The sequence below is a fragment of the Triturus cristatus genome, chromosome 2_1, assembly GCF_964204655.1.
Source record: "Triturus cristatus chromosome 2_1, aTriCri1.1, whole genome shotgun sequence".
Lineage (NCBI taxonomy): Eukaryota > Metazoa > Chordata > Amphibia > Caudata > Salamandridae > Triturus > Triturus cristatus.
This window is the reverse complement of record NC_140581.1, coordinates 9325274-9350619: the sequence shown is the minus strand read 5'-3', so window position 1 is coordinate 9350619 and position 25346 is coordinate 9325274. Positions and strand designations below refer to the sequence as shown.

At 45.3% G+C, this 25346-nt stretch overlaps 1 protein-coding gene across 1 annotated transcript in view; it reads left to right on the top strand.

The window, feature by feature from the left end:
• LOC146863603 (uncharacterized) overlaps positions 1 to 25346 on the top strand; it is a 286828-nt gene that overhangs the window by 180881 nt on the left and 80601 nt on the right. The window contains exon 5 of the mRNA XM_085627624.1: positions 3243 to 8707. Within this exon, the coding sequence (XP_085483750.1) occupies positions 3243 to 8707 (5465 nt within the window). The remainder of the gene's footprint in view (positions 1 to 3242; positions 8708 to 25346) is intronic.

Genomic DNA, 25346 nt, shown 5'->3' with positions numbered 1-25346 from the left:
GATTGATAACCCCAGGATTGATTGATAGACAACACCCTGGTGTAGACCACCAGAGAATGCTCTGTGTGAAATTGATAACCGCAGGATCGATCGATAGACTACATCCTGGTTTAGACCACCAATGAATGCTCTGTGAGGGACTGATAACCCCAGGATTGATCGATAGACAACACCCTGGTGTAGACCACCAGAGAATCCTCTGTGTGGGACTGATATCCCAAGGATTGATTGATAGACAACACCCTAGTGTAGACCACCAGAGAATGATCTGTGTGGGATTGATAATCCCAGGATCGATCGATAGACTACACCCTGGTTTATACCACCAGTGAATGCTCTGTGAGGGACTGATAACCCTAGGATTGATTGATAGACTACACCCTGGTGTAGACCACCATAGAATCCCCTTATGTGTGATTGATAACCCCAGAATTGATTGATAGGCTACACCCTGGTGTAGACCACCAGAGAATGCTCTGTGTGGGATTGATAGTCCTAGGATTGATTAATAGACTACGCCCTGGTGTAGGCCACCAGAGAATCCCCCGTGTGCGATTGATAACCCAAGGATTGATTGCTAGTGAAACACACAGAAGAACGCTCTGTGTGGGATTGATAGTCCTAGGATTGATCGATAGGCTACATGTTGGTGCAGACCACCGGAGAATATTCTTTGTAGAATTAATAACCGCAGGATTGACTGATAGGCTACACCCGGGTATCAAACTACCAGTGAATGCTCTGTGAGGGACTGATAACCATAGGATTGATCGATAGGCTACATGTTGACGCAGACCACCGGATCGATGAGTAGGGGTGGTCAATCAATCAAGTCTTACTTGTATAGCACGGCTTATCGCCCAAGTGGGTATTCAAGCGCTGTAACCCCAGGATTGAGCGATAGGCTACATCTTGGTGCAGACCTCAGGAGAACCATAAGTTGTTGTTTGGTACAGAATGGTATGCTGTTGTTCCGTCCGGTTTCTAGCCGGCTAGTGAAGTACCCCCAAGCTACCCCCGCATGCACCTAGGTGATGTGCAGAAAATGCTGACTTTAAGTCTCTGAATTCAAACTTTTTAAACTCTGTATGTAACATCAGACTCCATAACAAAGTTAGACACCATCAACATTTTTAACCCTTCTGCAGCACATTCTCCACAATGCTGTTTTGTAGGCTAAGAACAAATGTGTTTTGAGTGAAGCTGGATATAACGCAGTGCATAAAAATCTATGAATCGTGGAGAATCCCTGTCCTCAAATGACAAGGGATTTCCTGTAATTAAACAACATGCACTCTTCATGCATTCATCCAGCAGGATAAGCACACTCTCAGTGGAGAGAGAACGCACATCTCAGGACCCAGAGGTCAGAAATATGACCTGTACCAGACACCTTGATGTCCATCCCAATTCAAGATGGCGCCTTCCTGCAAGGGTGGACCGTCCATCAAAAATAAGGGTTCTGATGTGGCCTGTGTCTGGGACACCTTGATGAGGTTGTATTTATCCAATTGAGCATAATCAGAATGTGATTAAACCATGAAAGAATCATGTCAAGGGAGTCCTCAAGTCAAGGTGTGTCACTTGCAGGATCACTTGTGCCCTCAGAGAGGTGATCATGTGCTTTGGAAGATGTTTGATGTTGGGATTGGAAGGTTGTTATTGTGGCATCTGAACACAGAATAGCCCCAAACGAGCACTGCTCAGTCTGAAGTGGCATAAAATATACACTCTGAGGCATGCATTCCACCATCTCCTCTGGCCCTTGCCTTACACAATAGAAAATGGCGGATGATCGGCCTCATTGCAAACCATATGGATTGTTTCTCCTGGGCTCCAGCCCATCAGTCACTGCTTTTTTTCTTCTCTGCTAGTTTTGTACCACATAAATACTGTCACAAACATAGATTCAGCTCTTTGTTCTCCCTGTGGTGATTCACAGTTTAAATAATAGTTATTAGTTGTATTAAATAGACCTGGGAATTCACATGGCTAGCTGAAAGACTGTTGCTTTCCTTGATGCAGTGTGGAGCTTGGATCCCCTACCACGTGGGGTCATAAGTTACTAAGTACAGGAAGTTGACTCGGTGAGAAAGAATAGGGGGGAAAGGTGAGGATACCTGAGTGAGATGATGAAAAGGAAGAACAGGAAGATTGTGATATAAAATCTAATGGAAGCGTCACCTTGCAATCACAGGTGCCAAGGCCACAGGTCGATAGAGCATGCAGGTACACTGGCTCTAGAGCAGGGCTTCTAAGGATGACATGGTGATGTGCGATTGGAAACAAACTACATTTGTGAAGTGCACACAACCCAACTGGGTTCTCTTGAGACTGTTCTTCCATTCACCCCCATTTGGAGGGATGTCTGGGGCACTGTCTGTACTTCTTCAGACAGATGTCCATGCTAACTAAGCCTGGGCAAAGCACTACGCTACGCTCGCGTAGTTTGCGAAGTTTCGCTACTTCGCACTATGCGAATTGCACGTAGCACAGTGCAAACACGCGTAGTGCAGAGGTCATTTTGTGCTTGCTCGCGGTCCTCAACGTCAAGTTGGCGACCGCGAGCAAGCAAAATGACATTCCGGCAAGACTATTTCCTCCTTCGCGATCAGCAACATCAGGTTACCGATCGCGAGCGTGGAAAATAAACCTCCCGGCGAGCTCCACAACGCGGGGAGGTCAGATTTCTCATTGCAAGTGGTCGCGTATGCTCGCGACCGCTCGCGATGAGAAACTACCAGTCCGCATTGAGAAAGCTGCCGCTCGAGTAGAAATCTACTCGAGCGGCAGAAAATGACCGCTTGCACTGTGCAAGATACAGTTTGCACTGATTGCACAGTGCGGACAAGCATCCGGCACTGTGCAATCAGTGCGAACATCATCTTGCACAGTGCACTACGCAGTTTGTGAAGCTACGCGTAGCTCGCGTAGTGCGAAGTGCACTTTGCGTAGCTACGTGTAGCGCTACTTCGCAAACTACGCCCAGGGTTAACTAACACACTCCATTATCTACAAAACTTGACACACTTCAGCATAACTATGGTAGCACACTGTAGCGCAACCCTCAGCCCTCAAGCTTTGGGACAAACACAGATACGCGAGGGAACCAGAGGGAGGCACCAAGTGATGATGAAAGTGCTCCTTCTGTCGTGGTGCAGGTAGGGGTGGTCTGCTCTCTGATGGAACTCTTAAGTTGCAGAGGCAAAGGAAGTAACCTATCCTTTTTACCTTTATTTCAGGAGGAGGACACTGAGAAGAAATTTAACCAGCTCCTACTTGATATCAAGATGAAAGAAGAGGAAGGTCCCGCACCACAGGACATTGGTGAACGGATGAAAACACTACAGCAGCAGCTCATTGCTCAGTACTTCTTGGAAAAGGACATACCCATCTGGTGTCATGCGAGTTTGGATAAAGCCTTTGATTATGACAACTTGTCACTGACTGAACATCTGAGTCTCCTTCAGGCAACAGTTCAAGTGACACTGAAGGGGGCTGGACTAGAGATGATTAGCTTTTTGCAGCATAAGGGGGAATTAGATGATACGTCCAGCTGCCTTATATGCATCCTGGACATACTGTACAAAACAAACAAGACTTTAGCTGCAAAACTATCAAGAGTAGTGTTTGCCAAGCTTTCCGGCACCAGTCAAGACCTACTTGGACACATATTATTCAGTGGAACTTGGACCCCAATCCAGTCAGTTCTATTTGCTCTAAGGGTGCAGGAGAGCAGAGTTTCAATAGAGAAGGTGGAGGCCATCCTTCAATGTGTACAGACGTACCAGATTGATATAAGCACGACCATTGCATCTTTGAAGGACCAGGATCCTGTGCTGCTTCTACAGCAACATGTAAAGAATGAGAAAGACAAGGATTTAAAAACCCTACTAGCGGAAATGAGGAAAAACAATTATCCTGAAAAGGTTATTTCTATCCTCGAACAAGTGCTTAGCGAAGTTGCCAATCGACTTCCAGTATATCAAACCCTAGATCTGGATGAAAATATGAAGAAAGAAGGTATTGCCATGACCAGATCAATAGACTTTGAAAATCCTGATATTGAGACACTGGTGAAAATTGTGATTGGCTTGTGTGTGGCTGTCCAGGACACTACGACTATTGTAAATCAGTCGGGGGAGAAGATTGAGGGCTATTTCCCACGCATGACTCAGCTCGCATCTCTGTTGACTCTTCTAATTTCTAAAGCCCCTGCATGCAATGGTTGTCTTTTAGAGATCTTTACTGGAGAGGGTAAATCTTCCATTGTGGCCATGCTCGCCCTTGTTCATGCCATCCGTGGGAAGAAGGTTGATGTTATCACAAGTTCTCCAGTGCTTGCCCGTCGAGATCAAGAGGAATGGAGCAAGCTGTACAAGATGTTTGATGTGTCTTGTAGTGTTGTGCCACCACCAGGGTTAGATGAATGTACTGACTCAAGAGAAATTGACAAGGCAATTAAAAAGGCTTATGCAGCTGATATTGTGTACGGCACTGTTGGGAACTTTGCAGCTGACATTCTAAAACAAGAGTTTGAAAAACGCAAAACCAGAGGAGATAGGCCCTTTGACATATCCATTGTGGATGAAGTGGACTACATGACCTTAGACAGCGGCGTCCAAGTCACATACCTTTCACATGCAGCAACAGGAATGCGGCACTTAGAACAACTGCTGGCAGCCATCTGGGCCAAGATATGCACTTGCCAACGCATCCAAGATGCCAAAACTGGTGACATTCTTTGGGCAACAGGAACACAATACTTTCACAAAGTTGCTGCAGCAGCTGTCATGGGGCCGAGCACATCAGAGCATTTCTCCTCCCTCGACATTCTATGGCCGGGACTGCAGCTTGGGTTCTTTACTGAAGAGGATGTCAAGAAGCTTCAATCCACCCTAGTGGAGTCTGATCAGCCAATCACTCAAGCGCCACAAGACTCTGTAATCAAAGAACTCATGGATAAACTTGGACCTGAGCAGCAAAGAAGCCTCTTGTCTATATTTCAGAAAGTCTTTGAAGATGCTGTTGTTTTTGAATACTATGAGATAAAGGATGGTAAAGCATCTGCATTTGAGATCAGTTCCTCATTGGATAACTCCTCATCTGAGAAAATATCTACATCTGATCATGACAAGGTTCAAATTCTTCTCCTGAAAAATGGCCGTGCCTGTGAGTTGATGAGCCAAAAGGCTTTGGTGGAAGGAGCGGTCAGTGAACTGGAATCCAGAGTCAGGTACTCAGATACCTATCAGCCACCAGATAAACAAGAGAGTAGTGATGAAAACTTTATTCTCCTTCCAGCCTACCTGAAGGAATATACACAGAACCGGACAAAGATCTTGGTGGAAAATGCATTGAAGGCCCTTGTAATGGAGAAGGATCGAGAGTACATGATAGAATCAGCCACAGACACAGGACAAGTGAAGTCCACCACGCCCATCCACGAATACCACAACATCATCCCTGTGGACTTCAAAGCCACCGGTGTGCTTGAGAAGAACAAGCGCTGGGGTGACGGCTTACAGCAGTTCCTGGAGATCAAGCACCAGCTGGCGATATCACCACTGTCCAATGTCACCAACTTCATGTCAAATTTCCATTTCCTTCAACGATATACTAAAGGCACAGGCATGTTCGGTGTCTCGGGAACCCTAGGGGATGAGCCAGAGGTTGAGTTTCTTAAAAAACACTACAAGGTGTCTTGCTATATTATGCCTACTCATCGCCATACCAAAAAAACTGAACTACCCATTCTCCAGGTCGAAGGAGGACGCGATCCATGGATCAAAAGTATTTGCGAGCACGTGCGGGAGCGCATAAGTCCAAATCAGTGGGGCAAAGGTCAAGCGACTTTAGTTGTGTGCGAAGATGTGAAAACATCTGAAAGGCTGCAAAAAGACTTAGTAGAATTTAAGGTTTCCAATCCAGATAAAATAACTATGTACACCAGAAGTGATAAGCACAATATTGAAAAGAGAATCTTTGATTCAGGAGATGTTATCATTGCCACAAACCTCGGAGGAAGAGGCACGGATGTTAAAATCACTAAAGATGTGAATAAAAGTGGAGGACTGTTTGTTATCCTTACCCATTTCCCCACAAACATGAGAGTCGAAAAACAAATATTTGGTCGAACCTCTCGTAAAGGAAACCCAGGGATGGTCCAGATGATATTGAACCACACTGACCTGTCACCATCATATCAGGGCCAACCCATCGAGGTGATGCGACAGCTCAGAGCAGATTATGAAGAGAAGCGAATTGCAGACATGGAAAACGATGAGCTATTAGAAGTACAGATGCGAGAGGAACTCTTTGAGAACTTTTGTGGAAATCTAAATCTTTTCCAAGGTCATTATAATAAGGAGGAAAAACGAGATATCTATATGACTTCCGATTTGCTGATGCGTGATGACACCATTGACTACTCAAAGACAAAGCTAGACTACCGCCCAGCTCTGAATGCATTAAAGGAGACCTGGGCTCTGTGGCTCACACTACACGACAAGGACATAGATGAACACAAAGACCTCAAAGAGCTCAAAAAAGACCTTGGCCAAGTGATCCAGAGGAGAGTAGAAAGCCTCCTGCGAGGGGAATCGGATAACTTCTACGACTTCATCAAACAAGCTATGGATCGCATGTACCTCCACACTCAGAACAAAGGATCGGATTATGGGGCGCTATCATTCTGGCAGAAAGCAGAGAAGACTGATCGGGTGTACCGGGCCGTCTCACTCTACAATCAGGCCTACATTACAATCAATCTGGGCCAGGAAGGCTACATGCAGAAGGCAATAGATCTTTTAAATGAATCCAAGCAGATGATCGATGTCTATGTATCTGAGGTGTCAAACACTATAGTTGCCTGCCAGATGTCATGCATAGCCAAGTTTGAACCTCACAACAAAGACGATCCAAACTTCACTAAACAAATGCAGACCCGCAAGAGCCTGTTCAAGTCCTGGATCGATTACATCGATAAGTCTGTAGCAAAGCTAACTGAGCTTCAAAATAGCAAAAGCAATGCTATAACCAAGGATCAAGCTGTCTTCTCTTTGTCAACGGATCGTGGCCTTATCACCACTGATGAGATGACTGTGCTGTATGACTATGGCCTGTCCTTTGTGTTTGAAGTGGAGAAGAAGCCAGAATTCTGCATTGATGCCCTGATTTGCTTTATCCTTGGAGCTCTGCAGGTCCTCGCTGGGGTTCTTGTCTGTGTTCTCACAGTAGGAACAGCTAGTCAGTTCGGAATGGGTCTGATTTCCGAGGGTGTATCGGACATGATATCGGGGATCGAAGGGATGATAAAAGGTGCATTCGATTGGGCAGAATGGGCCATATCCAAAGCCATTAGTATTGGGCTGTCACTCATAACTGCAGGATTCAGCACCATCAAAAAAGTAGCTGAAACTGTCGTCAAAGTGGCAAAAAGCCTGATAACTGGTGCCAAATCCTTTGCATCTGTCGCTGATGATATAATTCGTTCAGGGAAAGCTCTAATTTCTACGATTGCTACTTCAGCAAAATCAACAGCCTCTGTTGTGACCAAAGAGTCTCTAGCAAGGTCCATCAAGACCCTCGCCTCGAATTCTGCCTTGAAAAAAAACTTTGTGCATGCAGCAAAGTATGCTGGTCAAGAGATCGCCAAACAAGGGGCACTAAAAGGCCTGGAATACGGCATGGACAAAGGGCTTGAAGCCGTCTTCAAAGCTATCTTTGAGAAAGCATTCAAAGACATGATATCAAAATCAGTCAAGGGAGATCAATCTTTGAGTGAGATGTTGGTCAAGTTTGTAATAGTCAATGGGGTTCCAGAAAAAGCTCTTCAGACAGAAACCCCGACCAGCTTTCAGGTGAGAGCAGCCCACAGAGAGATCATGAAGAGTGTAATGGCAGAGGTTTGCCAATCTGCAGTCGCCGATGTTAACGATGACTACGACACCATGAGTAAGGTGTTCACTTACCTCCAGACCATGGAAAATGGTATCCTCGAAATTCTGGAGAAAGCCAAGGTGAAAGGAGCCATCCAGAAAGGGTTTAAGCTCAGTGTTGAGATTGGTAAAAGCACAGTTGAGTTTGTGCAGATGGTAAATTCTGCCCCAACTCAAGACATGATTGAAACAAGAGTCATCCCGTTTATGGTTAAGAAGTGTGGAGAGCTTCCATCTGTAGCTGAATATAAGAAAGATGGACGCCACAATTTTCCTGATGTACAGACAGTGAAAACTGAATTATTAGATGCTGTAGCCCAGTTATTAAATGATGAATTTCTTAGTATATTCACAAACCGATTAACAAGTTTGATAAACAATCCTATCCGCAGAGAAATGAATCAACATGTTGGTAAAACCATCGACAATATCCTGGGGAGAAACAAGACTGAACGGTTCTTCATTGAACAAAAGCACAAAAGAAAGATGAAGCAGACGCCAGACGAGGGAGAAAAACTTCAGCTAACAGAGGCAGAGAAGAAGCAGGTGAATGACTTTGTGAAGAAAATGGAGGACACAAGCTGCCCGGCCACAGAGCTGGATCTGAACATCCTCACCAAGAGTGACCTCCTGGAAGGGAAAGGTATCAAGGTCATCATGGTGGATGAGAATCAGAAGACGATCTCCACGGAGGTCTACCCGGGCAAAGACTCCGCAGCCGGCGTCATCACCCTGCAGCTGCTCAAAGTAAAGGACAGGGATGAAAGGTAAGGCACCAAGAATCAATCATTTATTCATTCATACTTCTGTTTTCAAATTATTTTTTCACATTTGTTACAAAAAGGTCTCGAAATGAGGCGGTGGCAAATGTCATATTTCATGAATCAGTTTGAGATGGCCCATAGACAGCTCCAGTGATCCTGGATTTTGTGACGCCTCAGGGGTCTCCCAGAATCCACTGTCTCCCCCCTGGAGGTGGATGCATACATGCCCTCTGTTGGACTTGACTTTTTGCCTTTTAATGTGACCTGATGTTAGTTGTTTTAGGCCTCTAGGCACTTTAACACTGTGTCCCAGTGTAAAGTGCGTGCGCTCTGTGTTACATTTAGTGAGACTGACCTGCCCTCCCATAGGAATGCATGGGGGATCTGAGTGACCGTGTTAAGTCCTGATGTGAGAGGAGTGCAGGGTCGAGTTTGGTATGTGCGAACTCGTGAGATTGAATGCTGCGCGATGATGTGTGCGGCGTTACTGTGTCTAGTGTAGAAGTGTCACTTCTAGAAGCTGGCATGTCTGTGTAATAAATGTGAAGTGACTGTCTGGCTTGTGATTGGCTCGTGTGACTCCAGGAGTCAGGATGGGTCTGCCCCGGTGGTGAATGGAGAGATCTGCATGTTGATGGCAGGGAGGAATACACCTGGGACCTGAATAGGGCTGGGCTTTCCCTCCCCAGTGCTGGCTCCACCCCCTGTGGTGCGTCTGATGTCCCTGGCCTGTCCTGTGAATAGGGAGAGGGGCTGAGCAAAACAAAGTGCTCAGGAACCAGTTGCATCTGGTTCGCCCTTCCCTGCACCTGGGTGACAAAGGAAACCTGTGTATAAAAAGGGGCTGTGACCCCATGTAAAATGTTCTCTCTTGTTCCTAATTTGAGGGGGGCCTGCTGCTGCTGCTGGGCGCCAGGAGGAACCGCCACTGGGGACTGCCTCCCTGCTGGAGGGACCTGTGAGCTGGCCCTGGGCCCAGCCTTTGCCCCCCCTTCATCCTAAAAAGACTTTCTCTGGACTCTGTAACTCCAGCGCCTGGGAAGCGCTATGGCTTGGTGATTGCTTTACTTTTCAGCCTGGGAAGCGCTTGATCTTCCTTCTCTGAGGAGCGCTTTATTGTGGTGCCTTTGTGAGCGGCCGCAAGGAGCTGGCGGTGTGCAGCACGCTGCTGCGGTGATTATCGAGGGAATCCCTATGTGGGGATTCCTCTGAGCTGCCAGTGGAAGCGGGTGCCCACCCCGCGTTATTGCCAAATTGAGGGATTGACATTACTTTAGCGGGAGCTCACCCCGCGTTCTTGCCACCTGTGAATTTATTTTGTAGGCGGGAGCCCACCCCGCGTTATGGCCGCTTCTCAAAATTATTTTTAAGTTGCAGCGGGAGCCCACCCCTCATTGCCGAGATCAGCAACAAATTCATCGCCGCGACCTGGGCAAAACAGGCAGTCAGGCAACCCTCAGGGGGCGGGCAGCGAGACGGAAGCTGAGCCCGGCCGGAAGTGAGGCGGAGGTGTTGCGGGCCGAAAGGGGCTCCCGTGGTGTCGAGGGAGCCCCGTGAACCCAGAGAAGCCAGGCGGGAGCCTACCCCGCTCTCACGACCGCCCAGAAGCCGCTGTCAGCTGAGCGCCCCTCCCGTGTGGTTGGGAGGAGCCCCGCGAGCAGCCCAGGACGTCCGGAGCCTTGCAGGCTCCTTGCAGAAGTCCCTGAGGAGCAGACTGGAGTCCCTAGACTGCCGGTGAGTGGGGACAGAGGTGGGAGAGGTTGGCTTGTGCCCCCAAGGCCCGGTTAGGGGGTCAGCTATCCCCTGTGTGAGGCCAAATTCCCCCATGGTGCCGCCGTAGTGGGCCACTCCACCGAAGGAGGCATTATTATTCTAGAGCCCAGAGGGGCTCCACCGAAGGGGGCATTATTATTCTAGAGCCCAGAGGGGCTCCACCGAAGGGGGCATGTTGATTCACAGAGCCTAGGTGGCTCCATCGCTGCGCTTGTGTCTGTTTTCACAGTTTTAAACACTGTGGGCCCGATTCACAGAACTAACTTAAGACAAAATCCTAAACTTACTACCATTTTGGTATTCACAGAAGGCACTTACTCATTTTGGTATTCACAGAAGGCACTTACTCATTTCGGTATTCACAGAAGTTAGGAGTCCTAACTTTAGGACTCCTAAATGCCTTCTGTGAATACCGAAAGTCTTAAAATTAGGATTTTTCTCAGTTTAGTAGTAGTATAGTTAGGACTCCTAACTTTAGGACTCCTAAATGCCTTCTGTGAATACCGAAAGTCTTAAAATTAGGATTTTTCTCAATTTAGTAGTCCTAAATCTAAATTTAGGACTACTAAATTGAGAAAAATCCTAATTTTAAGAATTTCGGTATCCACAGAAGGCATTTAGGAGTCCTAAAGTTAGGAGTCCTAACTACACTACTACTAAACTGAGAAAAATCCTAATTTTAAGACTTTCGGTATTCACAGAAGGTATTTAGGAGTCCTAAAGTTAGGAGTCCTAAATTTAGGACTACTAAATTGAGAAAAATCCTAATTTTAAGAATTTTGGTATCCACAGAAGGCATTTAGGAGTCCTAAAGTTAGGAGTCCTAACTACACTACTACTAAACTGAGATAAATCCTAATTTTAAGAATTTCGGTATCCACAGAAGGCATTTAGGAGTCCTAAAGTTAGGAGTCCTAACTACACTACTACTAAACTGAGAAAAATCCTAATTTTAAGACTTTCGGTATTCACAGAAGGCATTTAGGAGTCCTAAAGTTAGGACTCCTAACTTCTGTGAATACCGAAATGAGTAAGTGCCTTCTGTGAATACCAAAATGAGTAAGTGCCTTCTGTGAATACCAAAATGGTAGTAAGTTTAGGATTTTGTCTTAAGTTAGTTCTGTGAATCGGGCCCTGTGTCTGCGTGCAGCTGGCAGGTTAACAAGTCTTGTTAACATTGCCACAGAATTTTAATAATGCAACGAGCTTCTACTCATGCGGCATTATTCAAACTTTTATTTTCTGCCGTACTTTTATCGACCTGAAGGATAGCGCAGCAGCTAACTTCATAGCACAGCACAAGGCTCACGGTTCGATTCCTGGGGCCCGCAGCAGGTTATCTGAGCACTTTCTCATTATAAGCTATAGCTTTCTTAATCTTTCCTACAGCCCCTCATAATAACTACAATGTTTTTGTTTTCTTCCATTCTTTTCAAACTTTTATTTTCCATCAGTAATTTCATTTTTTCCAGTCCATTTTATATCTTTCCTCTATTATTTGTTGATCCCACCTTACTACTCTCTTTCACGTTTTTTTTCATTTCTTACTGTTGCCTTCATCGTGTAGTCTTCAATCTTACTTTACAATATATTGCTGGATTAACAGCGGCCCCAAAACATAGCTAAACCAATTTCAACAAGCATTGGCATAGCCAATAGGTCTCGCCTTTGGGACCTTATAAGTGTTTACCCATGCAACAGTTGATGTTGTTGCACTAAGGATATTGTGCTGCATAACTAAATACTTATAAGATTCCAAAGGCGAGACCTATTGGCTTTGCCAATGCTTGTTGACATTCCTGCCTGCACAGCTGCCCAGCAAGTAGTGGGCAGCTGCCACGTTTAGGCCAAAACTCTTGCGCACTCTTCTTTTGCTGCATGCGCTGCGCCCTGACTGTGGGACATAGGGCATTTGAGACCCATGGAAGGCCAGTTGGCCTGGGGCTAGTACCTGATGTGATTCCTGCGCAAAGGGATTGCATCCTGTGTTTTAGGTCTAATATCTTTTATGCCTAATGTGATCGCATAGTGTGCTCCTAACTTTTGCCAGTAGTTACTGGTTGTGCGCTACATTTAATATTTTTTCTACATTTACAATTGGTGATTTGTGATGGTTCTGACGGTGGTCCATGTGGCCCTGTCTTGTGTAAATAGCCCCTGTAAACTTCTGCCCAGTGCCAGTTGGCACAGAGTAGATTATGTGATTATCATCTAATGTGTTTATTATAATACAAAGGCTATTTTTGATATAACCTTGTGTGGAGTTCCTTTTGTGGTGTGCCTAGGGTGTTGTTGCTGTGTGCGCGCGCAAACGCTTTACACATTGCCTCCGGGATACATGTGACCAAGGGGGTGAGCAGGGGTTATCTTTGGCGTGTAACTCCCCAGCCCTGACTTAGAGTGGTGGTCTCTGCCTGGCTTTGGCGCACGCCTTAGCCAACCAGAGATCCCATTTCTAACACCCTCCATCTCTACATCGCAACAAATCCTGTGGACTGCTCCATATGTACATGTTATGTGTATTTGTAAAGCGCACTCTCACCCACGAGGTATCCTGCCGCTGCGCAGGTGAGTGGCATTGCCCTACCCATGATAGTTTCATTCATTTAAAAGCTTAGCCTTTGCACCATCATGCCCGACGTCCTGGAAGATGGGGCCTAAGTCTCTCTCATTCAGGAGATACAGCACAGATCTTAACCTAATGAGAATTGTATGTGAGTGGATTTTGGAAGCTAAACTTTAGGGCTTAAACAATTAGTTATTTATTATTTAGTAGCAATGCCATCAATCTTTGGTCAAAGGTGACAGCTGAGAAACCCAAATCAACCCTTTCCCTCCAAACACTCACTAGGACACCAACAACTTCAATGTATTCCTTTTATTTTATAATGCGCCATAAAATAAAAATACTAACGCAGAAGTAATCCTTGCCCACAATGCTGCTTCCAGCGACTCCCCTTCACTTTTAGAGCCAATCATCAGGCGTTTGTTGGGGTGAGTCTGTCTGGTTGCAGGTTGAAGTTGCTGTAAATGGCGGTGATGTTGTTGTTAATGGAGTGATAGAGATTCTTGCTGAGATGGAGGTGGCCGCTGGGGGGGGTGTGAAGATTTCTAAGCTCCTGTTGGTGCTGGAATCGATGTGGCCTTATTCACAAAGGTACATTTACAGTTTTGCATAAGTTTACGTTTCTTTTGGAATTCACAAACTCCGACTTGATAGTACTTTTTCAATTGTGGAGGGTCCGCAGTCGGGGTGGAGAACTCAACACATAAAGCGGGAGGGATGTGGCATCTGTCTATGTGTGGAGTTCACCTCCCCAGCTGTGGGGTCTCCGCAGGTGGCATCTTGCAATTTAATCGGAGTTTGTGAATTACAAACCGAATGTAAGCTTATACAAAAGTGTAAGTTTACGAGTGAATGATGCCCTAGGGGGGTACTTGAACATGCTTCGGTCCTGCCCATGTTTACGAGTTGTGCGGGATGTGTGTGCAGGGCGAGTCTGGCTGCAGCATGGAGCAGGACAAAGGGGGGGGTGTGGGGGAGGGGGGGTAGCAGGTCAAAGGACTCTCTTGAAACCCGGCAGCTGTGAAGCGACTGAGGAGATGGCGTCTACGCAAACAGGGGCAGAAGAGGGGTGCTCTTCTCATGCCTACAGCCTGCCCTTCAGAAAAGGCTTTCAATGAAACCACTCCTATTCTAACACAAGCATTTGCAATGCATTAGGTCTCACATTTACGCGAGTTTGAGCTATTGACATTGCAAATAACAATGCCTATTGGCATTGTCATTTACAATGCCAATAGCTTTAACTCGTGTAACTGCGAGACCTATTGCATTGCAAATGCTGGTTAGTGTAAGTAGCATGCATAGCTGGAGACCAGAGCTGGACTGAATCAATGAATGAAAAGCCTAAACCAACGCTGTAATGTGTTGGAAAAATACCACTTTAGTACCATCAAAGGGACCTATGGCAGATGGAGGCCAGTGCTAGCACGAGTTACGCAAGAAGTTACTTTATCAACACGTTGCATCACTCCCTTCAAGGGTACTCGAAAAAGCAAGTGAAGATGCCTGTCAAACAAGACAAGCAGGAAGTGGGATAAGGGAGGGGGTGGCAAATGGCATGTACATTTCGCGGGCGCTTTGATGTTCGCAGTGGCCGCGCGGCTCACTGCGAACATCAAAGCGCCCGCGAAATGTACACGTAGGCTGCCAAATGGTGCGCGCCCCCAGAGCACATGCACTGTGTGAAAGTGATCGCGATCAAACATCAAAGCGGCCGTGCGGCCCGCGAAACTGAAAGCAAACGAGTGCTTTCAGGCCTCCAAATGGTGCGCGCGCCCGGCCGGCGCACATGCACTGTATTTGGAGGCCTGAAAGCACTCGTTTGCACTTCCAGATCCCCCATTTACAAAAGCTCTCGCGAGAGCAGCGCTAAAGCGCTGTCTCAGGCGAGACCTAAAAATGGGGTTCAGGGGTGCCTCGCGTCTGTCGTGGATAAAACATGCCGACGCGCTGAATGTTCTAGAACGCTGCCGTCGGTCACACTGGCGCTGAGGCTGGAAGTCAATGTCTAACTCTGCCTGACAGGATGAGAAAGATATCTGAGGCCCCGTATAACATCTGTCCTCATTCTTTGCTTTTAGAACATTAACCGTCATTTCCATGACAAACGATCCCAGTCACCTCGCTATTTCTAAAGGTAACGCTGTCGGTTTTACAGCTTTGCTTCCTTCAAGATGGCGTCAGGCGTGCCGCTCTTTGTACAGGATATTAGCGCTCTATTTGTTCACTAGAACCCTGTGGGCTGCTGATGGAAGTGCATGTTTTACTCACATGGCTGAGGAAGAGGGTGTGAATATACAGAAAATATGCATTTATTGTAGCTGCTAGAGCACCTTCTATGATCTCTGAGAAAACCATGAGAGAAAACAGTTTTCTGTCAAAAATGGTTCTTGAAATCCCAGCAGGGTTCAGCATTTGTTGCAGGGTAAAATCACTTTAGAAGGCACCACAATTCTTTAAAATTAGTAAGGTACCACCAGCAAATTATTATATTGAGACCAAAATTTGTTATCACTCTATATATGTACTCCTTTCTGTGACTCTAAAGCAACAGGCTTTCACGACATGAGCTTCAGTGGGGGCCCCCATGGCCCTAGTCCTGTAATGCTTGCCACAGCATGTTGTCCTTGTGGGATCTCTCTGTACCCCGCATGTCCCTTGGGGCGAGGGTGTACTCATCCTGCCCCTTATGTATATCTTTACTCAATTTTCAGAACACAGGGAGTCCCTGAGTCCCGTAATGATTGCACAAAATACTGTTCAGGCTGTGGCCAGCCAATCAGGATCGACCACTCCCCTTTAAACTGGCCAATCAGAGCATATCTGGAAGCCAACCCAGTCATGACTACCACAAGCACTTCTTTAGATGTAAATTTCTCAAATGGCTGAATAGACTCATAACAAACCACAAAAAGCAAATTCTAGCTTCTTCCCAAACTTGCTGTTATGCATCCCACCCATTTCCTGGCTTATAGCTTCCCAAGACGTCCTATAGAAATTAACATGGGAAATAAATGTTTCGGGACCCCCTTTATCTAGGTCCCAGTCTAATCTGCCTGAGTGCAGGCAGGAACTGCGAGACCAACTGCGCCCTGCGTGTGCCAGAAGGCCGAGCGTGGCGTGGGGTTGAATGCTCGTAAGGGGTGGGACGCATGGCCAACCTCTCACCATCCACAGACAAAGACCATGCACGGTGTGGGGTTGGTTGTCTGTGAGGCATTAGATGATGGATCTGGCCACAGTCCATGCCATGTGGCCAACCCCACGCCAGGCATGGTGGAGTTGGCTTCACTTATGGTGATAAATTGTTACTTTAGGTTAAATAAAAAAAAAAGAAATTCTGTGAAAAACTTTGAGGTTAAAGTGTTATGTTATTTGCACTTATAGAGCGCACGGTTACCCTGGGGTGTACTGGCTCTAAGTACTGGTTACCGAAGAGGTTGAGTGTATGCTACTGAGAGAAGAACCATGTCTTCAAGTCCTTTCGAAAAGAGAGGCGATCCGGGGCATTCCTGAGATGAAAAGGAAGCTCGTTCCAAGCTCTAGAGGCACAGAGAATGATACTTCTACCTCCCCAATTGTTTTTTTTAAATGTGGGGACTTGCACTTGTTTGACCGCAGTGGACCGTAGCATTCTGCCAGGAACATACCATTGGAATTTGCGCCTCAGGAACTCAGGACCAGTTCCATTAATGGCCTTAAAGACGGTGCATAATGCTTTAAAGCGTGTTCTTTGCTTTACAGGGAGTCAGTGCAATTTCTTAAGTTGTCTCTTCACAGAAACAAACTTCGGTGTTCCAGACAGCAGCCTAGCCATTGTGTTCTGGACTAGTTGAAGACTGCTCATATGTTGTTTTTGGACATTAAGATATAGGTCATTACTATAGTCCAAACGCGACATTATAAGGGCCGTCACCATTGTCTTGAGATTGCTCTCAGTTAAGAACATCTTAGTTTTCCTTATGATTCTAAGAATCATAAATCAGCTGAAATCACAATGCTTACTTGATCCCCCATGGTAGGTTTGTTGTTCACCAATACTCCAAGGTTTTTGGCTTTTCTTGTGTCCACACCCGAGGATTGTTTCCAAATTTTATGACCTCGGTCTTGCTGGAGTTGAGTTTTAAACAATTAGGGGACATCCAGACCGAGATTGCACTCATACAGTCATGGAAGCGTTCCCCAGATTCCTTTTCAGCTCCCTCCGTCAGCGACAACACAATTTGCGTGTCGTCAGCGTAGGAGGTGAGCTGGAAGCCAAAGAACCTGATAACTCCAGCCAATGGTGCCACATATATGTTAAAAAGCATTGGGCTAAGAGATGAGCCCTGTGGCACCCCACAAGGGAGTGAGAAAGATTTGCATATATTGACATCCAAGTCCACGGTTTGCAACCTATCTGAAAAGAAGGATTGTAAAAGTTCCAACGCGAGACCTTCAACACCGATATCAGACAGCCGGTCCATCAACACTTTACGATGGACCGTGTCAAAGGCCATGGACAAGTCCAGTAGAATCAGTACGGCATTTCCTCCCCTGTCTACGGCCTCTCTCATTTCCACCGTGGATTTCAACAGAGCCAACTCAGTGCTATGATAAGGTCTGAACCCATATTGCGATGAGTCCAGGGAGTTGTTAAGGTGAAGAAAAGCACTGAGTTGGTTGTTCATTGCCTTTTCCAAGATTTTAGCAGGAAAAGGAAGCCTCGAAATCGGCCTGTAGTTGTTGGGATCTTTGGGGTCCAGCGTCTGCTTCTTCAACAAGGGAAGAACAGAAGCTTTCTTCCAGATTTTAGGAAATATGCCAGATGTAAAGACGGCATTCAGCAAGGGGGTCAGTGCCATACCAATGTCTTCAGAAAATTGTTTAATAACCCGAACAGGGCAAGGGTCACTAGGGGCCCCTGATCGGATCGAATTCAGAACCTTAATCATATCTGATATCTCCAGAGGTAAGAATTGGTCAAGTATCAATGGGGAGCCGTGATTATCCACTCCCTTCATATTGGAGCTGATCTGTGCCCTTTCATTGGTTTTGGTAAATGAAGAGAAGATAATTTCAACTTTATGTCTAATGAAATCTGCAATTTTATTGCAGAATTCAGGATTACTCCAGCTCTTGGGAGTATTCGGGGTAGACAGTTTTGTAATTGTTTTAAAAAGTTCCTTTGAGTTGGATTTGGCTAATGCTATTTGAAAGGAAAATAACTTTTTTTTGCTTCTAGAAGCGATTGCTTATAGGTAGAAATGAAGATTTTATATCTTTCCTTATCCGCTTCAGCATACTTCTTGCGCCAAGCCCTCTCTAATTGCTTACAAGCCAGTTTTTGGGCTCTGGGCTCGTCAGAATACCAGGGAGCTGCGGGTAAAGCTCGTTTGGGAGTCCACTTTTTCTAGGAGCTAAATGACCGCAAGTACTAACTAGCCATTGATTATAAGCAGCCTTGGCATCTTCCACTTCCGATGGAAGGTGACGCAACGAGCTCCTAAGGGAATTTTCAAATTTCTTAATATCCATTTTTCCCCAAGCTCTGGTTACAATCTCCTGGGCCAGTTTAGTGCTGACTGACTGGCCCCTGTGGCTCTTCAATTCAAACTGAATGGCACAGTAGTCAGACCACGAAATTGGGAGAACTGAGGTGCCAACTAGGTCACCATCACTGGAGTATATACCATCCAGGGTATGTCCTTTTTCATGAGTTGGGGCCTTCACCCATTGTTTGAGGCCTCCGGCACCCATGATTTGTTCTAGGCGAATCGTATCAGGATCAGATAGGCTTTCTAAATAAAAATTAAAATCGCCCAACACCGTATAGGACTCTAGGCATAGCCCTTCTTCAAGTAAGGTACCCACTGTTTCCAAAAACCCACTTTTAGATCCCGGTGGGCGATATAGTAGTATGCCTTTAAAGGTTCTATGATTACCTGAATGAATATTAAAAGCTAAAGCCTCACATGCCGTATTAGAGGCAGAAACAAAGTTAGGTTCCACTGATTCAAGATAAATGACTGCAGGCCCCCCCCACCATTTAAGTGGCGTCCAGAGCGTAACAATGAGACCCCGGGGTGTTGCCTTCACCAGGTCCGGTCCAGAAGCATTGTCTGTCCATGATTCAGTAATGAAGGCCAGCTTTACATTGCATTCCTCCAGCAATAAAGCACATTCAGTGCTATGCTTAACGAACGATCTGGCGTTGAGTAGAATACATATTAGAGGACCTACATCAATGGCATTGGTCTTCTTGCCTAACATAGCACCTGGACCAAGTGCTGGCAGATTTAGGATCCACGGAAGTTGTAGCCGGCAGCTGATACAAAAGGAGCTCTTTATGCACTGTATTTAGGGGTATCGAGGGACAGCAGGGCCTCACCTTGCCAGGGTTCAGTCTATGCAACTCCTCATTCAAGTAATGTTACAGTGAGGTGAAAATTCCACCAATTATATATTATCTCTAGTGATTATAACTCTGGTCCCTAAAGTAACTGCAACTCGCACCCTCACCACGTAACCCTAAGTACCCCACATATTACTTCACTGAGATAATCTCTGGCCTCATTGATAGCATTACTTATGACAACTGAATTGACTTCGCGCCAGGAGCCTCGTTTGCAGAGTAGTGTAAAAAGGGGCGTGGCCTCGGACCACCTCTCGGCAATCCAGCTCTGTGGCGCTTACTGGAGGTACCTGGTGGGCTAGTTGGTCCCCAGGGACCCTCAGTATTCAAGGGGAATTAATTCCCCATCTTACAACTCTCCAGGGGGCACGTGAACAGAGTGGTGGAGAAAGGGGACGTGGCCTGGTATGAGAAGTTAGCAATCCTACTGTGTGGGACTTACTGGAAGTAATAGGAGGGGTAGTTGGCCCCCAAGGTTGATGTTGGGGACTAACTACCCCTCCTGTTACCTCCAATAATCTCACACTGTGTGATTGCGAAGAGGTCTTCGGAGGCCACACTCACCTTTCTCCACCATTCTGCAAACGCAACTGCTATGTTATAGTTAGAAATTAGCATTTAAAAATCCTTTGAAATTCAATGAAAAAACCAAAGGTTTCAGGGATGTTATAGTTAGAAATTAGCATTTGAAAAACCTTAGAAATTCACTGCAAAAACCATAGGTTTCAGGAACATTATAGTTAGACATTAGCATTTAAAAAATCTTAGATATTCACTGAAAAAGCATACGTTTCAGGGACGTTATAGTTAGAAATTAGCATTTAAAAAACCTTAGAAATTCACTGAAATAACCAAAGGTTTCAGGGACGCTAGAGTTAGTTGGACAATTAACTTGTATAAAACCTGAGAAATTCAGCTGTTATAGTTAGTTGAGCTAACTATAACTCACGTCCCCGCAATGCACTGCTGATGACATCACATATTACGTCATTCATGACATGGTCAGTGACATCACTGATGACATTACTGATGATATCTCAAATGACATCACTGATTATATCACTGATGACATAATCCACGTGATAATCTGATGCACCTCTTCAAACCCCTAATATAACCTTTGATACAACCACTCTCAAATACAGAGTACCATTTTCTAAACCATAGACCCACCATTACCAGTTACTACATACCCACTCACTGATTCCTAGGTCTACACACACATCCAGCCATTCACCCATACAGTCACTCATACATGCAATAACTCATCAATACAGCACTATCATTTTCACTCATAGATCTATACAGACACTCACACATCACCACTCATCCATAGAGTTACCCACACACCTAGTCAAGCATGCAAAGAATCATTCACACTCCCATTTACTCACCTATACAGTTATACACAGTGTCATACAGATACTAACACATACTTACTGTCTTATACAATCACTGATACAAGCACAATCAATCAATCAATCAATCAGGGGTTTGTAAGGCGCGCTACTCACCCGTGAGGGTCTCAAGGCGCTAAGGGGGGGAGGGAGAGGCTCCGGATCAGTCGAAGAGCAAGGTCTTGATGTCCTTCCTGAACGTGTGCAGGGTTGGGGAGTGTCTGATGTTCACAGGGAGCTCGTTCAGGTCGTGGCTGCAATGTAGGAGAAGGGTATCCTGCCTGTTCTGTTTCTGCAGATGTGGGGGACCTCTGCAAGGTCGGCAGAGCAGAGGTTCCTCCTGGGTACGTGGATGGATACTCTCTTGTTGAGGTAATTGGGTCTGATGTTGTTGAGGGATTTGTAGGCGTGGGTGAGGAGTTTGAAGCTGACCCTCTTTTCGACGGGGAGACAGTGGAAGTCTCGTAGGTTTTGGGTCATGTGTTCCTGATGCGTGTGTCCCGAGGACAAGCCTGGCTGCGGTGTTCTGGATGGTTTGGAGTTTGTGTAGAAGGGTTCTGTTGATTCCGGTGTATAGGGCGTTGCTGGTTATGAGCACGTGGGTGAAGGTCCTTCTGCAGTCGGGGGTTCCATTTGAAGGTCCTACGGAGGATGCACAGGCAGTTGAAACTAGTGGACGTGACGGCGTCGATCTGGCGGTTCATGGAGAGGGAGGAGTCGAGGATGATGCCGAGGTTTCGTGCATGGTCTGTAGGGGTGGGTGGATTCCCTGGGGGCGAGGGGCCACCAGGAGTTGTCCCAGGCACACTGGGGGGTCATGCATACTATCTGTGAGATGCCCAGCTGTCCAAGCAAAAAATCCACCTCTTCAATTCTTTCAGACGCTGTCAGTGTTAAGAAACTGACAGTCCCTAAGAAACCTCTTTTATACTAAAACATAATGTCAATGTGGTGACTGTATATCACGCCCTGGGCCTATGTGTACCATCTGTGTAACACTCAGCGGTCCTAGCAAAGAAAAATAAAAATGCAACGCTGTATCACACCCAGGGCCTATGCGTACCATCTGTGGAACACTCAGCGGTCCAAGAAAAAAAATATATATGTGACCCTATATCCCACCCAGGGCCTCTGCTGAAGGAAGTAACCCATTTAGGGCCACTCAGGTCACTAGTGGCCACCTCTCTGCCTTTCGTACTAAATGAAGAGTCAGTCAGGCAGTAGAGAATAGAAACCAATAACTGTTTATTCATATACATTCAGAGCGGTGCCCCATCTGCCCAGTCGCTAAGAGTGCTGCAGAGGGATCTGGAATCCACAAGCGTAGAAATACATAATGTACATTTTGTAACTGGGAGAAAGCACACCCACAGTGGAATTTTCCAAGCAGGTACAGATAAACAGCGAAATACAGAAAAAAACAGTTTCAGTTCTCATATCTTACAAAAAATAATATAGTCCAAGGTCGTTCCATCTAGAGCCCTCCACCAGACAAGGAAGAGAGGGCCTCTATCTAATGAGAAAGCTGTGTGCTAAAATGAACAGTGTGCTCATTACTGAAACAAAACCCAAGTAAGGAAACGAAACCCAAAGAGAGCATTTCTCAGAATTGAACTAGATCAGTTTCGAACAGCCTAAAATGGCACCCAACATAGAAAATGGTGCAGCGAATGCTAACTTAATTAAAAACTGTGTAAGCATAAATGATTTGTATTCTAACAATGCACACCATCTGTGTAACACCCAGCCGTCCAAGCCAACTAAACTATAAACTGCCTTCACCTTCCCGAGCGTGCTGACTAGGGAAAAATTGATTTACGAGTTTGTCCTAGTTTGCCACACGCCACATGCTGGGACTAAGGATCAGATGTAGTCTATTAGCCTGTGACAATAGCCTTCTGACTGACCTCTGCCCCGCGGATTCAGCAGAACGTTTAATCAATTATGGTATCTGCTCACTGGTCTTGTTGTGCAGATGTGAATCTGTTCAGGCAGGGTTCCTTCCCCTTTTGCAGCTGCTGGGCTCAATAAACCAGTCTCTCCTATATGGCTCACCAAATTGTTGCTCGGATATGAATTTACTGTGAAAAAATGAAAAGACAAGAGGCGTTTGGCAAAACAGGAACAAGTTGGTTTAAATAAATGCAGTGGCCCGGAGAGCAGAATCCAGAGTTGTGTCTGAGGACTGTCTCGATATACAGAGGTTTTGGCGGGCATTATATACAGTTCTTGAAGCACAATAAACTGATTACACATTCTTGTAGAGCACGTAAATCCGAGCTTAGTCAAAAACCATAAATTCAAACATCTGATAAGAGGCACAGGTGCTTCTCGAATTTTTGGAACCCAATGTGAGCCTAAGTGTATGTATCCAGATGTCCAGCATTAGGAGCGCTTGATCACTGCGTGTAGTCACATGCTGTGTTCTGATTCAGTGAGTGTTCCTAACTACATGTGGCATCTGACTTTGGGGTATTTTGTAAACACACGCACCCTTGGCCAAACGTGTTTTATTGGGGCCAATCTCCTCAGACCTTCTGTGGGATTGATCAAGGTTTTCCCTGGTTGCGCATTTGTCTTTGGGCTAAGTGTAACCTCACCTGTGACCTGTCAATCTGTAGGCTTGGGTTTGTGTCGCAGGGCCTGTCTGGTCACATATCTCTGACTCTGGGTTGGTGGGGAGGTCATCTCAGTTGGATTTGACAGCAATAACACAAGATTGTTATTGCATGTACATCTAACATGGCGGCCATTAATATTTAAATAACTGACATTTTCATTACTTTGCTTACATTTGTCGTGGTGTCCATCGACCTTATATGTACCAGTATTAACATTCTTATGTGCCCATATATCATGGCAGCTCAGCCATGATTGCACTGCTCACAGACATTCTTGTGAAAGTGATAGAGATCTGGGTATCTAAAATATTCCCACTACCATGGATAGAGTAATCTCACAGTTACACGCACATACATTCATCATACACTAGGGCCCATTTCACTAACATACGTTCAAATACTCTACCAGCAACAAACCTGTGGGAAGGAAACCTCCTAATCACCCAGCATCTATATCGAGGTCGATAAGACCTGGTTTTGTGACTGTCCTAACACAATCTATACAACATATACAATAATGATCAAAAATATAAACCCAATAATTGACAAGAAAGAATATCCAACACCATGTTTAAAATTATATTGCTTTATCTAAAATTAGTCAAAGTAAATCAATCAGAGTAAATCATTTTCTCATAGTTACCTATTCTAACTAAGTGTCAGAACGGGTCAGGACAAGTCTCTCGGTGAAGTCTCTCAAGACGAAGTCCCTTCAGCATCGATCCTCAGCAACGCAGATTCACGCGGCAAAGGCAAATGGCAAGTGCAAAAAAAAACCCTCCCTAGGCTAACATTTTTATAGTAAAAGTTACAAAGGAATAACACATAAAGTTGGCAATATCCGCTGAATCACTGAGCAGAGCGAGAAGGAAGGGATGTAACATTGCTACATCTGAAAATCTCCGCTCAGGAAAAGTTCACAAAATATAAAACTACGGAACAGGAACCAAGAAACCAATAAAGTATCTAAATAGTTCCATCTCTCCTCAGCAATCGAGCCACAGTTCATAAGTTTTCTCCAAGGCTCCTTTGTTTCCCAAGGCTGCCAAGGACGTTCCATTTCTTTTGGAGATCCTCCAAAACTGCTGCTGTCCTCATGGAAAATTTCTCAGGCAAGGACTATGGTCAGTTGACTTCAGGACCATTTCCAGCAGAGGTCTCCCTCATCTTAGTTTTCACAGAATAAATCGAAGCCAGGCTTCAAAATTCAGCCATCCTTACACAGGCCTCCATAGGCCACAATAGACCATCTTAATTAAAGAGACAAAATAAACGTTACTACAGCATAGTGATTAAACAATGTTAACCCCACTAATACCCTTATGTGTATGTATTTATCTAGCTCTTGCGACATAAAAAAGCATTAATTCGAAAAGCGTTTTGTGCTCAAAAAAAAACAGCACACAGCAACGTTTAAACATGAAAACACGCACATTATGGTTAATTCAGCACATTTACGCACACTCATGTGCAATTCTTTTTTTTCGTTTTCGTTTGTTAAAACAAACGGATTGATTAATATAAACACACTCACACAAGACAAATAATTAATTATTAATTATTAATAGGTTAATACGACGAATAGACATGCTAGAGCTTCAAAAAAAAAACCTGAATTTTCAAACTGAAAACTCCGCTCCAGCAAATCCCCCTTTGGTGATTTTATCACCAAATAAACCCAAAAAAAAAATTAGTGAAAATTTAGTCCCATTTTAGGAGAAATCGGAAATGTCTTTTCCCCTTACACAACATTACACACCAGTCACTCTTTCATCATCCCTCTTAGTCTCCAAATAAACACTCTCCCTCAATTCCTCCAATTCAATTTCTTGCGGTTCTCTTTTCAACCTTTTGTTTTTCTTTTCTTTATTCACTTTCTTTTTCCATCCCC